Source organism: Mizuhopecten yessoensis, unplaced genomic scaffold (genome assembly GCF_002113885.1).
Source record: "Mizuhopecten yessoensis strain PY_sf001 unplaced genomic scaffold, ASM211388v2 scaffold7201, whole genome shotgun sequence".
NCBI classification, from domain to species: Eukaryota; Metazoa; Mollusca; class Bivalvia; order Pectinida; family Pectinidae; genus Mizuhopecten; species Mizuhopecten yessoensis.
Genome location: NW_018406931.1, coordinates 143,412 through 160,330, shown reverse-complemented (window position 1 = coordinate 160,330; position 16,919 = coordinate 143,412). Strand labels below are relative to the sequence as shown.

General features: G+C 39.4%; 1 protein-coding gene across 2 annotated transcripts in view; it reads right to left on the bottom strand.

Annotated features, from left to right (window-relative positions):
- Positions 1–16,919, bottom strand: part of LOC110453209 (transcription cofactor vestigial-like protein 4) — a 49,656-nt gene that overhangs the window by 4,287 nt on the left and 28,450 nt on the right. For both annotated transcript variants that reach the window (XM_021502064.1, XM_021502063.1), the window contains 2 exons: positions 11,860–12,037; positions 3,929–4,275 (listed from right to left, as the gene is read on the bottom strand). In XM_021502064.1, the coding sequence (XP_021357739.1) occupies positions 3,929–4,275; positions 11,860–12,037 (525 nt within the window). The remainder of the gene's footprint in view (positions 1–3,928; positions 4,276–11,859; positions 12,038–16,919) is intronic.

Genomic DNA, 16,919 nt, shown 5'->3' with positions numbered 1-16,919 from the left:
TATACAAGGCAAAATTTAACAATAACCTATTGGTGAATTTAATAATTCATAAAAATGAAATAATCCTTCGGTTCAAAATTGTTCGAAAGTAATTTAATCTTAAAAAAGTACACAGAATATGTTACAGCACGTTGTATTGACCAAGACATGCTTAAGGGATGGTGATTCATGGATCAATGAGGTCAAGTCTGTTTATGTAGGTGTATATTGCATCAGTTTGGATAATTACATAACCAAATTATTGTGTATATTTATTGATCTGCCTTTTATTGTTTTCTTTTTTAATGTCATCCAATGAAAATGAATATTCATTAGGTGTACTTGTTTTGTGTATTGAGTGTTTAAACTAAATTCAATATTAGCTTCAGATAATTTGGCTCGGTACATTGAGAACTGACTTAAGCTGTGTATATATACCAGCAGTGGAATGAGTCATATTCTTCCCTCTAATCCTGCGTAACACTTGTGTACAACACTCGCATGCATATCATAGTGCATTATTCTACAAAATATACACCAACCAGACTTTCCTTTTTACACTTTTCACAATTAAAATGAATCTCTACAGGAATAATGTATCATATCTACATTTAGATAAGTTTGTGAAAAAAGCAGATTACTTTCATTTGATTGTCTACCTGGTAACTGATGTTTAGCCGGGACTTTTAATCACATTAAACTTGCCACCTGTTAACACTACCAGGCCTACCACTAGGATAGTTATAGCCAGGATGGCGATAACATTATCCCAGAAACCTCAACCACTACTTTAATTTGGCACAAACGTTTGCAGTTTTGAAACAAGCCAGATAAATACGAGAAACGTTATGACCACAGGCAATTGATCTGAAGTAGTAAATAGGTGCCAAACTCAGAAACCAAATCCTGATTCCTACGCAGGAGTTTATACAGATATAAAGAAATATCTTAGTAGGTTTATTTTTTATTAGTTCACAATAATATAATTCCCTTGAAACTCATACAGTTGTATAGCGGCAGACCAAACAGCACTACGGAAAGATAATTGAGATGAATTGTGTAGATAGGAACATTCACTGCTACTTATAGGACATAGTAATTGAGAAATTATCTTTATTACAAGATTTCTGGTCAACCTTTCTATGGCCTGAAGCATTTATTGCTGTCTCCACCCTCAATGAAGACCTGTCTCTTTCTGTCCAGATCTCGTAGCCAGATAAGCACGTCAAACAGTGCAAATCGTAATTATACAAAATTTGGCAATTTTCAACTACGCCGTAATACACAGGGCAGACATTGATATAGACAAGGCATACAGGGGTGTACAGACAAGGTATAGACAGGTCAGGGGGATGGTGTAGGTCTGGGGGAGCAAGGGTAGACAGGGGAACACAATGTCTTAACAGGGTATATCTACCCGAGACAGGGGCAGGTCTGCTTACGACTGGGGCGGCAGGGTACAAAAACTTGCATGGCCAATGAGGCAGAAACCCAGGGAGACATGAAATTGTAGCCGTTTGACGAAGTTCAATAACTATAATTATTTTGGCCAACCATACACTTAAAATTCACTGATAGTCAGTGACAATATAAGATACAATTTATTCAGTTATTAATTAACTAGAATTTTTGTATAAAGAAATACCAGCTTAATCTAATTAACTGTAAAATATAAATAAAAAACAATAAACAGTTTTTATGGTACTTTTGACTACACTGAATCAATATTTATGCTGTCTGTTTTTATAAAGTAATAAACTTGGTGTTCTTCACTGCCCTCGGACAACCCTATCTAGTGCCTGCCATATCCCTGAAGGTTGATAGTGGTGATGGTGGTGGGTTCATGGAGGGTTGGTGTTCTTCACTGCCTTCGGACAACCCTATCTAGTGCCTGCTATATCCCTGAAGGTTGATAGTGGTGATGGTGGGTTCATGGCAGGGTGGTGTTCTTCACTGCCTTCGGACAACCCTATCTAGTGCCTGCCATATCCCTGAAGGTTGATAGTGGTGATGGTGGGTTCATGGCAGGGTGGTGTTCTTCACTGCCCTCAGACAACCCTATCTAGTGCCTGCCGTATCCCTGAAGGTTGATAGTGGTAGCGGTGGGTTCATGGAGGGTTGGTGTTCTTCACTGCCTTCGGACAACCCTATCTATTGCCTGCCATATCCCTGAAGGTTGATAGTGGTGATGGTGGGTTCATGGCGGGGGGGTGTTCTTCACTGCCCTCGGACAACACTATCTAGTGCCTGCTGTATCCCTGAAGGTTGATAGTGGTAGTGGTGGGTTCATGGAGGGGTGATGTTCTTCACTGCCTTCGGACAACCCTATCTAGTGCCTGCCGTATCCCTGAAGGTTGATAGTGGTAGCGGTGGGTTCATGGCAGGGTGGTGTCCTTCATTGCCCTCGGACAACCCTATCTAGTGCCTGCTGTATCCCTGAAGGTTGATAGTGGTAGTGGTGGGATCATGGAGGGTTGATGTTCTTCACTGCCTTCGGACAACCCTATCTAGTGCCTGCCGTATCCCTGAAGGTTGATAGTGGTGATGGTGGGGGGTTCATGGCGGGGGGGGGTCCTTCACTGCCCTCGGACAACCCTATCTAGTGCCTGCCGTATCCCTGAAGGTTAATTGTGGTAGTGGTGGGTTCATGGCGGGGGGGTGTCCTTCACTGCCCTTGGACAACCCTATCTAGTGCCTGCCGTATCCCTGAAGGTTGATTGTGGTAGTGGTGGGTTCATGGCGGGGTGGTGGCCTTCACTGCCCTCGGACAACCCTATCTAGTGCCTGCCGTATCCCTGAAGGTTGATTGTGGTAGTGGTAGGTTCACGGCGGGGTGGGGTCCTTCACTGCCCTCGGACAACCCTATCTAGTGCCTGCCGTATCCCTGAAGGTTGATTGTGGTAGTGGTGGGTTCATGGCGGGGTGGTGGCCTTCACTGCCCTCGGACAACCCTATCTAGTGCCTGCCGTATCCCTGAAGGTTGATTGTGGTAGTGGTGGGTTCATGGCGGGGGGGTGTCCTTCACTGCCCTCGGACAACCCTATCTAGTGCCTGCCGTATCCCTTTGATGTCAGATGATCACCACACATAATCTCCCAGTCGAGTAATGCGGTGTACAATTGTGACACCAATTGATATCAATCGGGCCACCTTAAGGACAATTCCTGGTATAAACAGGGCTAAGGACTGACCAGAACAGCGCCCTTTACATCTAGCCGACACAATAGTGGCCAATTGCTTAATTAAGTCAAATTAGCACAGTAAGATTACAGGGTGGTGTGTGTGTTGGGCTATGATAGCTCTGTCCTCAATGATGATATACCTACCTGGACGCTCTTGCTATCAGGTATTAGACACGACACTGACACACAGGGTGTTCGGTAATGGTTTTACGTCCGAGGATGTAACACACCCTGTACAGTATCAACGTACAGTAAGGGACCTCAGAGGTGTCAGGGTGGGCTGGGGCGGGGTGTGCTGATCAAAGATTTACCAACGCTGTTCTATCAGATAACATCCCAAATCAGGGTCAGATCCACCCACAAACCCTGATATAATTTGTACAGCCATTTAGGGTCATCCACAGATAATGGCAAACTTCACCTATACATCAACCTTGAATATCTTTTAAGAGTCATCCAAACACCTCCACCGCCACGCTATTTTCTATATAACTTTGTCTCTCTCTCATTCACTCACTCGTTGACATTACTGAAGGAATAATTCACTTAAATTGTATAGCTCATTTTTCTCCTTTTGTTTGGTCATGCTATGAAAACTTAACATATTTTTAAATGTTCTAAATATTGAAGATTGAGTATTTTTTGTCAAATGCAATTATTATTAGATTTTTTCCAGGGACCAGGCATGTCCAGTGAGAATGGAGGAAGTATCAGGTTCGTTTTAAACAAATGGTTTCTTCGAGTTTTACAAAGGTTGGTCTGCTTACCTGAGACAACCTCCCTCCTACTTGGACTGGGTAGTGAGTGTTGTGATGGTGAGCTGTTGCCATAGCGATGACTTTTGTCCACCGTGGAGGCACATGTGATGACAGAAGGCCGAGACACTTGAGGAGTAAATGCTGATGAAGAGGAACTGGTCAGTGAAAGGTTGAGTGGAGCGTCCAATGTCTCTGTGGGAATGCGGTAGGGAGGGGGTGAACCACGCTCATGGACAGGCACCCCTGGCTGTGACCTCATCACATGTCTGTAACTGTCAACCGATGACACTGCATGCCGCATTTCACCGTTCATGTAGACCGGCGGTAAATCTCGCTCCGACACATGGGTGCTTTGTCTGAAATGAGCAAATGTTTACTATTTTTAATCTAACATTTCAAAATAACAATTTCATTTTTCTGAAGACTTGAAAAAAAAAAAAAAAAATGAAAGAGTACTGCAGCATATAGTGTCTAGGAAATGTAAAAGGTTGTCAAACTATACATCATACACAGCACGGTGCATGGGTTGGGGAAGACACTGGGTTGACCAAGGATATATTAATAAAGTATTGCAGAGGGGGAAGGGATGTAGTTAAGTAGGGTTAGGGCACAACAATGTGTGGAGGAAGTGTGAGAAAGGACTCATGATAGCCGGGGGGGGGGGATGACATAAGGTTTCTTCTAGGGAAATGAGGACACTGCACACTATGCCTCTGATTCTATAAAACCACTACACCTCCCTCATTCAATATAATGCTGTTCAATTGAGCATGTAAGTTTAATATCTTCCTTGACATCTGTCTTACGCTAACACTGGCAGACAGAGTGATGTGTTTGCATATACCTCTTACCCTACCGCTATCATATTTCATTACCACACATTCATTGAGAAAACACATTAGAAGTCTGACATTAAATAGAAGTCTGACATTAAATATCAAGTTATATCAAAATGTACTTATTTCTATTCAAATATGCAACCATAAAAACATTGTATTTCCTTAATTGTTATAGTGTGACGTTATAGGAAAATGACATGGGTCCTCATAAAACACATGACGAGTGACAACGACGCAGGTTGCGAGCCAAAGTGTGCACCAAGTATGCTAACGACATCCTGACTGAACAATCTTAAGACCAGAACATACACTGAAATATATTGCGGTACTTCAGTTTGGCTAGAAATGAAGTATGAATTATTTACATTTATAAGTCATAAACCGTTCATGTCCAGCCCATCTGAAGGAGCTCAGCATGGGGTAGATTCAGCAGCCATTACACATAGAATCTCCATAAACAAAGCTTAAAGTACATACAAGTAGGACTAAAAAAGCAGATGCCATACGGCAATCTTCTTTTACACCTGAGCAGGCATAATGAGTTATACAGTCATCACATCGATTGTCTGTAGGTACACAGGTAAATCAGTTTTAAAGTTTAAAAACATAAAATCCTAGTGAGAGAGAAAATATTATTAGTTATTGGTTCTAGATCTGAACATCAACTAGTTAAAACATTTTATCAGTTATTTAGAAAGGAAAACTTGATTTTTTTTCCTCTTAAACTTACAGTTTAAGTTTGGATTAATTTTAAGAGGTGGGGGAAGGAGGGAAAGAGATCACAGCAATCTAAACATCAAAATCAACCATAGGTCAGATTTTGGAGTTTAATGTCAGATTGTGGGCATGTATGCATTAGATATCTTTATGTCAGATTATGGGGGTTTTCTGTTTCAGTATTATTATGTCAGGTTGTAGAGGTTTCTGTGTCAGTATTATGATGGCATAATATAGAGGTTTCTGTGTCAGTATTATAATGTCAAGTTGTAGAGGTTTCTGTGTCAGTATTATTATGTCAGATTATAGAGGTTCATGTGTCAGTATTATTATGTCAGGTTGTAGAGGTTTCTGGGTCAGTATTATTATGTCAGGTTGTAGAGGTTTCTGTGTCAGTATTATGATGGCATATTATAGAGGTTTCTGTGTCAGTATTATTATGTCAAGTTGTAGAGGTTTCTGTGTCAGTATTATTATGTCAGATTATAGAGGCTCATGCGTCAGTATTATTATGTCAGGTTGTAGAGGTTTCTGGGTCAGTATTATTATGTCAGGTTGTAGAGGTTGCTGTGTCAGTATTATTATGTCAGGTTGTAGAGGTTTCTGGGTCAGTATTATTATGTCAGGTTGTAGAGGTTTCTGTGTCAGTATTATGATGGCATATTATAGAGGTTTCTGTGCCAGTGTTTTTATTTCATGATGTGAAAGATTCCTTTGCTTTGCTACTGTGACTCCCTTATTGTCTAAAAGTTATAATAATTCAAATTAGACTACAGACAACTCGCTGTGTGTCACTTTATTAGGTAAATCTGACTATAGTGTAAAGGAGTCAGATTAACGAGGGTATCACTGTTTGCAGACAACCACTGCCCTGCTGCAATCTGCAGCTCAACACATCCATGTCATGTGTCAGAGCGGATTACTTCCATCAAAGCCTACCACTACCATGTAGGTGTATACAGCCCTGGCGTACAGAAATGCGATGCAGTCTTTGATTACCACTTTACTACAGGAACGTGAGGGAAACCGCAGGTAATATGGAACAGACTTTAGCTAGGCATGACTCATGAAGGTAAATTTATGTTTTAGTTGAATGGGTTTCAATGTTAGCAGGGCCGCCCACTTGTTTCCCTAACATTACAGGAGTTTGTCTTCCCTGTGGCTTATCTTCTTACAACAACACTACACTGGCAATCGTCCCAGGAACTTCAACGGCTCAAATGTCCCTCTTCAGGGATATCCAAAGTTACAACACAAAAAAAAACATGTTTTTTGTCCTGAAGGTGTATTCGCAGGTAACGTCCCCACACCTGTGAATTTTCCAAAAAACTTTCATGTAAATGAATTATTTTTTTGCCGCGTGACGTCTAAAACTCATTCATGAAAATGTGAGTGATCTGTCAACCACAGAAAGCGATATTTCCCTGGAACCAGTATCAGATAGTGTTGATATTATGCCACCTCCCAAACCAACCAGCGTAATTTTGCTTCCCCACAAAGCACAAGCTTTATTATCAATGATTAACCTCTCCAAAAAGAAATGTACCCAGTAATTACAATTTTCTACATATACCTACAAATACCATTTCCCATACACTCAGGTAATTACAACTCCCCACAAACACATGCAATTACAACTCCCCACAAACATGTAATAACAACTCCCCACAAACATGTAATTACAACTCCCCACAAACATGTAATAACAACTCTCCACAAACATGTAGTTACAACTCCCCACAAACATGTAATTACAACTCCCCACAAACATGTAAAAACAACTCTCCACAAACATGTAATTACAACTCCCCACAAACATGTAATCACAACTCCCCACAAACATGTAATTACAACTCCCCACAAACACATGTAATTACAACTCCCCACAAACACATGTAATTACAACTCCCCACAAACACATGTAATTACAACTTCCCATGTAACATGTATGAAACAATGTCCTTCTAACAGTTTTTCTTATATAAACACTTCACAAACAAAAAAGCCTTTCCAAACAAATGTAATTTCCTTTCCACACAAACTCGCCATTTCCCTATTTTGGGAAAAGACTTTCTCGTTTTTTCCACCTTTATTTTTCACATAATAAATCAATTCTATTAGTTCTTTATTATTGACATCTTAAACTAAGCTATTTTATACTTTTATTTCGTAAAATTGGGGTAATTTAAGCGCTTTTTAAATCATACTTTGATTTTGCCAAACAATTTTCCCCTCTTAAAAGATATGAAAAGTTAGCAGTACTTGCAATTTAATTTCCCACAAGTAGTATTACAACTCCCGTCAACAGAATACAAAATCAACTTCCCACCCACAAATCACCACAAAAAAAAATCAAGTCTGATTCTTCCCCCCCCCCCCCCCCCCCCCCCNCACACACACACACAAGTAGGATCTACCCACAAATAAATTTAATTAAAACATCTTACAAAACATTATCATTATAACGTCATACTGGTAACTACACCTTCCCTTAAATGTAGACAATTACCTAGGCTATATATTATTTAAATCAATTTAAGGCATAATGTTCTCTAGGCCAAAGCATGTTTATTATGAATGATTAAGATTGGAGGACAATGAGATAGGATCAGTAGACAGTCAACCTTGGTCAAGCTTCCGTTACACTCCATAAACAGATTTCGCTTTCTGATCACACCACTACTGGTCATTACAGTTTTAAATGTCATGTCCCCAGTCTAAAGCCCACTAAGGTCCTGTCTGGAGGCAATGAATTTTCATTTGTGGTTAAAAAACAACCTCTTTCTTTGATCATAATACTTTATCATAGAGGATAATGAATAATGGCTGTGACCTCGTCACCGACAGGACAAAACCTTTCTAGGTCTGTTCGTCAGGGTATCTTGGTGCTTTCTGATCAATGTTTTCACATTTTATTTCTTTAATATACTTGACCTAGCTTAATCTGGTCTAGTAAGATCGTTCTTGATCACTTGAACATTAAACAAGATTAATGGCATTTACATCCGGATGTCACACATAAAAGAACAACGAAAAAAATTATATAATTTAAATAGTTAAAAGCAATATTTCAGTATGACAAATGTCAAGAAACTAATTAAATAAAAGAAATTAATTGACCAAGTTCTGTGATGATGAACTGATGGACGGTGTTTATGGTGCCAGAGTCTACCTGAGGAATAAGGTTAAATGATGAGTCTGCTGGCTCGAGACAACCCCCTTACAGTACCGCAGTTATATAAACACACAAGTGATGTATGTCACAGGTACACCTGACAAATCGTCATACGTCAGGGGCAGGCTGTCTAACTAATTATCATACAGTGAAATGAAGACACAAGATGTTTTATATAAGACACACAAGATGTAGGTCCATGTTGCAATATAGACAATGACAGGTGTGGTAAGAGTAAACAGGAAGACAATGAAATTATTCCAAAACAAGTTACGCAATTTCATTTCAGTGATTCAGTCTCTTGAGAAGCCACCTCTATTAATTAAGCAATCCACTCTTTTAAAGAGACCACCATTTGAAAATTCCCATAATTCCCTTTATTATAATCTATCAAAGTAATTGCTCATTTTTAGTTACAAGGTTACAAATGAATGCAACATATAGTTTAAATTCGAACATTATACGAACTTAAACAGAAGCCAATCCCAATCTCATCACTTCTAGAGACTATTTTTAGTAAATAGGCACAAATCAGGAATAAGTGGAACAAAATCTGAACATGTAAATGTTTACAAGCGCTTGCTGAACATTGTAGTAATTCACTATAGTAACGTCATCATTTCCCAGTAGTTCACTATAGTGACGTCATCATTTCCCAGTAGTACAGTGTAGCTTTGATACTCTAATAACAGACTATATCTATAAAGAGACTATGTTTGGACACCTCAAACCCGATTTAATGTCAGGTCCACATATCCGTACAGGTGGTGACAGAGCCGAGATATTGACCAAAACTTCTGCCTTTAAGTTTAACACAGGTGTTACTAGTCTCCTTGCATTTTAATCACCACGAATATTATCATAATCATATGCAAAACAGGCAGCTGTCAGGATAATTTTTATCAAAAGGAAATAATAAATTTGATAAGTTCATAACAACTTGTTAAAAAAAAAATAACAGGATTTAGAAATGTGTTACTTAAGTTTAACTTCAGAAACTACCATGGCAGTGATAAAATCCCCTTATACTCTTATCCGATCTTTCATACGCAATACCATTTCCAGGAGTGAAAGGTAATTTTCTCTGTAGCACTATCCTCATTCTTGAGATGGTTTGGCTGTGTGGGACAATATGCTGAAAGCATTTTACAACATAATATTGGCTTGTTTTTATAGCATTGAGGTAGACCGTGTAGGTATATCTCTACCACTGCACAATATATGAGTCATACCTGTAGCCCTGCAGACATTCATGTTTGAACACAAAACCTGTGTTTGATGAAGTAACCCCCTTCCTTCTCTACAGACTTGCACAGATTGAAAGATCAACACTCTCTTCATCCCTTGGGTCACACAATTTTGCCTCCACCAAAAGTTCATGATCATGTATAAATTTTACCCAACCCCCATGACCATGTACAATATTACCCCACCCCAAGGCTCATGGCCACATACAACATTACCCCAACCCAGATTCATGGCCATGTACCCTTCCCTGAGGCTCATGATCACAACCATCCACAAATCAATTTTCCTTCAAACCTTCATTAAACATCATTCAAGCTTACCGACCAAAACATCTAAGGTGTATTAGGAAAATATTAAATCATTATTAATAAATGTTAAATTCCAGGCAATATTTGAAAATGATGGCATTACTTAGTTAAGTTACTAAATGGCCAAGCTATCAGTCTGCTACTTTCCCTTGGCATTGGCCCATCTCATGTGGCACCCCCTTTAGAGTACTGCTATACCAATTGTTGGTCTGCCCCTGCCCTTGACATTCTTCTTGGACTATCGCCATTTAAACCAATTGTCGCTTTGCCCCTTTTGCCTGGTGGATCCCCCTCAGAGTACTGAATCATTATTTCTTGCTCTGCCCCTCTCCCCTGGGGTCCCCTCACAGTACTGAATCACTAATTCTTTCTATGCCCCTCTCCCCTGGGGTCCCCCTCACAGTACTGAATCACTAATTCTTTCTATGCCCCTCTCCCCTGGGGTCCCCCTCACAGTACTGAATCACTAATTCTTTCTATGCCCCTCTCCCCTGGGGTCCCCCTCACAGTACTGAATCACTAATTCTTTCTATGCCCCTCTCCCCTGGGGTCCCCCTCACAGTACTGAATCACTAATTCTTTCTATGCCCCTCTCCCCTGGGGTCCCCCTCACAGTACTGAATCACTAATTCTTTCTATGCCCCTCTCCCCTGGGGTCCCCCTCACAGTACTGAATCACTAATTCTTTCTATGCCCCTCTCCCCTGGGGTCCCCCTCACAGTACTGAATCACTAATTCTTTCTATGCCCCTCTCCCCTGGGGTCCCCCTCACAGTACTGAATCACTATTTCTTGCTCTGCCCCGCTCTGCCCCGCTCTGCCCCTCTCTCCCCCTAGGGTCCCCTCAGAGTAATGACACATTTGTCCCTATCCCCTGGCATTCCCCTCTGAACACTGCCACAGCCTTGGTCTATCCAAACAGTAACAATTATGATACACCCAGGAATCACCTGATCACTGGGCCAGTGCCACAACTGTCACCATGTGCTGGGTACAGTCTCAAGGGTTGTCAATGGGAAACGTCTGGGAGAACAAAGGCCCGTCAGCATTCCAGGAATACAAGGTATTCCTAGCACTTGTCTCCATTTTCCCCTACTACACACAGCTGGGCCTCCCTACCTTCTCTTACTACACACGTACGTAGACCTGGGACTTCCCACCTTGAGGCTCTACACAAAACCCCCATACCAAGGACAATACACACCCCTTCAGAACGTTTCAGCTGAGTTTCAAACCATTCCCTCTACAAATACCTGGCCCTAGCTCTCAATACTCCCCAATACTATTCAGGTTGGACTTCCTACCTCCCAACTGCACCGTTTGAGCTCCTCCGTACTTCCCTCTGCACTACATTTCACCATCAAATTAACAAGAATACATGCAAAAATGCAAATGTATTTGAATTAATTTAATAAAAAAAAAAAAAAAGCATTTGGAATAATTTTCTCCTTGTAATGAAGAATAAATTGGCAAATATCAGCCATTAAAACCAAATAAAGAATTTGATCAACAAATCAAAAGGACTAAATGAAATATCTGGGAATTCAAGGGAGATAATGTTATAATCTAAAAATGAAAATATAACTATACAAAGAAGTTTACAGTTGACCGAGAGCTCCAGAAGGGGGCTCCTAATAAAAGGGAAATAACTCACGTTTGTGTAGAGATACATCGACTTTTGTTGTATTTGTTGACTTGATCTCTGCTAAAGCTCAGTGCCTGCGACAGGTCCTGGCGTTCCTTTAGACGATCTTGTTTAAGCATCTTCGATGGCAGCTCTTTACTGGGGGAATCTTGCGAGTCATGGAGATTTCTTTTGTAAATTGGATCACCTGTAAGAAAATAATATCATAAATACCAAAACCAAGATCACAACTAACAGTTAATACTAAAATCATACCTGTCACTCACTTTGGGTGTTGACAGTTGAAAACAGCTTTTTATAGATAATTTTCAATCTATCAAATGCTTGCATGTTTTCTTTCATTGGATTTAAAAGAATTCAATTAAAGGAAAAATACTTAACATAGAGCAATTAACATAATTAGTTACCTAATTCTTGCATATTTCTTTCAAAAGAATAATTTATTTATAACTTGTAGGAAAATATTATAAAGAGAATATTTGATTGCCCAGCCCTTTTATACCAGGTACTTTCTTTCAAGGGAATAAAAGATTTCAATTTGCAGTGACATATAATACGGAGTGCTGAAGCACAGATAGAAGTATGTAGGGTACTAAACTCTCCTGTTTTATTAGCGGAAGCTAATGCTGTGAATGTCATACAGAAATCACTGTGTCGTAGACACTACTTAATAATATTTCATACCCAGTGTCAAGATACGTGTCTGCATGTCTGATGGTTATGGATCAGCTTACACCTTTTGTGGCCCATTTCCCTACATTCAAACTTGCTCCTACATATCGTCACATAAGGACATGATATTTCTTTTATGTGGGAACTTCTTTATAAATCATGAAAAATTCAAAACTTATCTGCAATACTTTGATTTCTACATCATAAACCTTTGATATTGTGTTGTTTGTTTGTTGGTCATGAGATGATCATGAAACGTTTGTGAGATGATCGTGAGATTGTTATAAGATGGCCCAGTGATGGGTCGGTGTCTCCCAAAAAGTCTGCCTGACCGACTTATGCCACATTGGCGGCGGAGACCTACCACCGTCACACAATGAAAATACTTCACAGGTATTTCACACCTCCATAAGAAACGTATAGGTAAATACAGTGAGGTAGACATTAACTGTGACCTAGCGGCTGGCCTAGCCAGGTTTTATGAATGAAAGGGACTTATGTAAACATGGAGCACTGGAGTGGAAACTACGCGAGACCCATGTTCGGCAGTCATCGGTTAACATTAGAATGAGAATGAAGGGGTAGACCTGACCTGTCAGGAGAGCTGAGACATGAAAGGATGATTGTGTTCCCACAGGGGATACACATAAAGTGGCCATTGTCATCTACAGGAGGACGTTGGCTGGCAACCCTGTACCTGAGCCAAAACCTGTAGACAAAGTAGCTGGCCTTGTATCACACCTGTGGCTGGAACCTCTGTACACATCCTTGTGTACTTATACCTGGCTACACCTGTAAAATTACACTTTGTTAGGTATAAACATCAAGTTACACCAAGGTTACACACTTGTGTAAAGTGACAAAGGTGTTCAAAGTTGATATTCCTGTCACACCTGTTTATATATAGTTAGAACTGATTACACCTGTTTAAGATATACGGTAACCATAAAGTTACACCTGGTTACACTTGTGTACCGTTACACCTGTTTAAAATTAACCTTAACAGTAACACCTGAGTACTTAGAACTGTTTACACCTGTGTAAATTACACCTGTTTACAGTTATAAGTAAGTTATACCTGGTTACACTTGTGTTTAGTTTTGGCCTGTTTATAGTTACACCTGCATAGAGTAATACATATGTACCTGTATATTTACACCTGGTTACACTAGTGTTTAGTTTTGGCCTGTTTATAGTTACACCTGCATAATCATATATGTACCTGTATATTTTCACCTCTATACCTGTAAGAAAAGTTTCACCAAATTCTTTTAAGTACCACTTTACATAGATTACCTATCATCATTGATATTAACATCTGGGGATAGCTAATTGATATCTGTGACTGGGGATAGCTATACAGAAACCTGGGCTATTTACTGAAGTATGATGTTTATCTTTCCAATCGTACCATCAGATATACAATGTATTACAGGTTTAACAAACCCACTCGATTCTCTGCAGCATAAAGGTACACTACCTCCGTCATAACAGACATACAACTAAACATGCTAGATGAATGATTTCAATACCACCCAGTTCTTGTCGGAATGAAATGTCTCCAAAATCTTTTTACGACATCTCATTCATACCTAAGTTTCCCGAACGAAATCACACCTGTTTGATCACAGAGGAGGAATTAAATCGCGCATACACAGCTGAAATGTATTTTAGGAGGACAGTAGTGTTTCGTGTGCTCTCAATGGATAAGAGATGACTGTTTATATACATCTTGTATAAACTAAACATTTATCAGAGAGGTCACCTCAAGATCTTCAGCTATCAATGAATACAAAATTAATCAAATTTAAATTCTACCAAACAGTTGGATACACGGTAAATATTCAACAATTCGACCAATCAGCACATTTCTTATCTCATTATTTTTGAAAAAAAATTGTGCTTACTCTTGTAAATGTTCATGAATATCTCATACTCTGATCAACAGCTAACCAATCAATGGTTTTTATCTAAACAATTCAAAAACGGATACACAAGTTGGGATTTTTTTATGCATTTTCATACCAAAATTTAGTAAATGTTAGATAGATGGTATTTCACTTGAGTGAAAAAGAAGAAAATGTTTGCAGGATGGCGGAGACTGTTGGAGATAGGGACAGGAAGGATGGTGGGACAGGATATGGATGATGGGTAGATATCACTATTGATGTTCCTCTATTGATAAGGCTATGTTCCTGTGGAGACTTGCAGCTTCTGCTGCTGGAGATAAGTGTGGTGATATCAACTATCCCTCAGAGCAGTGTGAATCACTCGGAAACACAGACAAATACAGCTTCCTGTAGCTCTCCACAAAGGAGGAAGGAACCTGTATCTCATTGTCAACATCTTAACTACTTAATTCCTGTTAATCCTGTAAAGGGGTGAAATTCAGGGAACAGGAAGGATGAACCGGTGAAGTGACTGCAGGCACAAAGTTTGCATGGGTGAAAGGCAAATACAAACACTGATAAAAAACACTTAACGATACAATTGTAGGGTGATACATCATAACTAATGCATCACATCTGCGGACTGAAAACTCACACCACCAAAAAATCCTGACTGTCCTGTGTTAATCCCGGTTTATTGCCCACATAATGAGATAACACAGTGACGGGAAGGGGAACAAAGTCTTCTTATAAGTAATTAAGTCTTGGTATTAATCTTTATAGATAAACGTGCTGGACTTCAATGGAAGTCGAGCTGGTAAGTGGGTTAGGTGTCTCTGTGTATCATAGAGTGGCTAGCTACTAATTGAATACATGCGCCATTTAAATCAAATTATCAGTAACATGTGCTTACAAATACTATAGTGTAAGTACTACAAAAATACTACTACTAGTGCCATACACTGTATCAAAATTAGAGTATGACAAAATATGGCAGCACAGTATGACAAAGACATGTACTGTAAATCATGTACAATTTAAAGACATCAAGGACATACACATTTTTCAAAACCCATTGAACATTTAGGAATGGAGAATCTTTTACTTAAGGTACACAGAAGGACATTTTGCTCTTATTTTAGTTTTCACCATTTTTGCCCTTTCACGAGAGGGGGGAATCCAAAACTGACCAAATATTGGTTTGTAATTGAGAAACACTCTTACAAAAGAAGAACATTTTTTGACCCTTACCTTGAATTGTCACAGCCTCAACCTCACAATATTTGGCACTAAATCACCTAGCCAAGAAATATCCACAACTCTGACTGACCATTTCATTATTGTAGCTATTTTTATATAATTGGGCAAAAACAGTACTGGACAAATTTGTTTTAGAGGCCAGAGGGTGAAAAACTTGCAAAAAAAAGAAATATAGGATTCACAATATAAGATTGAGATTCTAGTTACAGTAATTTAAGGGCTTGATACCAGCTATTTAGTCAGGTAAATTTTACGATTTACAGCTTAAGATTCAGAATCTATATACAATCCAGTCCATACCAGCTATTTAGCCAGGTACTGACAGGGACCTGGGGAATTTCGTTTGAAATATAAAAAAAATCTTAAGGCTTTTAAGTACAGTCAGTGCAGCAGGCCAAAAGATTGAATTAACACAGAGAATTAGACTGCTTAAGTAGAGTATGTCTGGGTATGAGGAGGAGGAGGAATGTGAGCTGTGTGGCTAATTATAACGGCATGTTCACAGGTGTCTTCACTGCACCTCCGCCCACTGCACCAACTCAGCCACGAACATCTAAGAACCTTGAAACTCCACCAACTACCGAAAAAATATTCATGAACCCGGACCTCCACAAACCAACATAAGCATCAACCTCCCAAACCTTTCCTAAATTTATCACAAACCTCCACAAATCCAAAACCTCCACGAAGGTTTTAGAAGCATCCAAAACCTTCCCAGGCCTTTCCTCATACAACATACAAACCTTTAACAAACCTCTGATACATAACCTGATCCCACAGGAATATTTGTTGAAAGCCTCCCACTATATGCAGTAATATACTACAGTCATGACCAACAAGGCAAAGTATTGCCAGCAATACATGGTCCCCAATCTCTGGAATACTTGGTTTAAATACAAAGGGCCATAACTCTGTATATCGCTGATTTCAATTTTCAAAACTGCATAAATCAGTCTTCTATATTAATACAAAATCACACTACACAAACAATTCTGTATATGCACAATGTACACCAAATGTAAGGAGGACAGACATGACCATGCTCAACTCCTGATTGCATAAAATAATTACGGTCGTCATTTTGGTAACTTGGCTTTAACTGGAGCTTGTTGAAAGAAGGGTGTTTTATTTGTTGAAAACGTATATATGAATAATAAATCATAAATTTATCTTGGTCATCATTTATTATTATTTATCAAAGTATCTAAGTCAAAACAAAAATAAATGTATACGCATTACCTAACAACG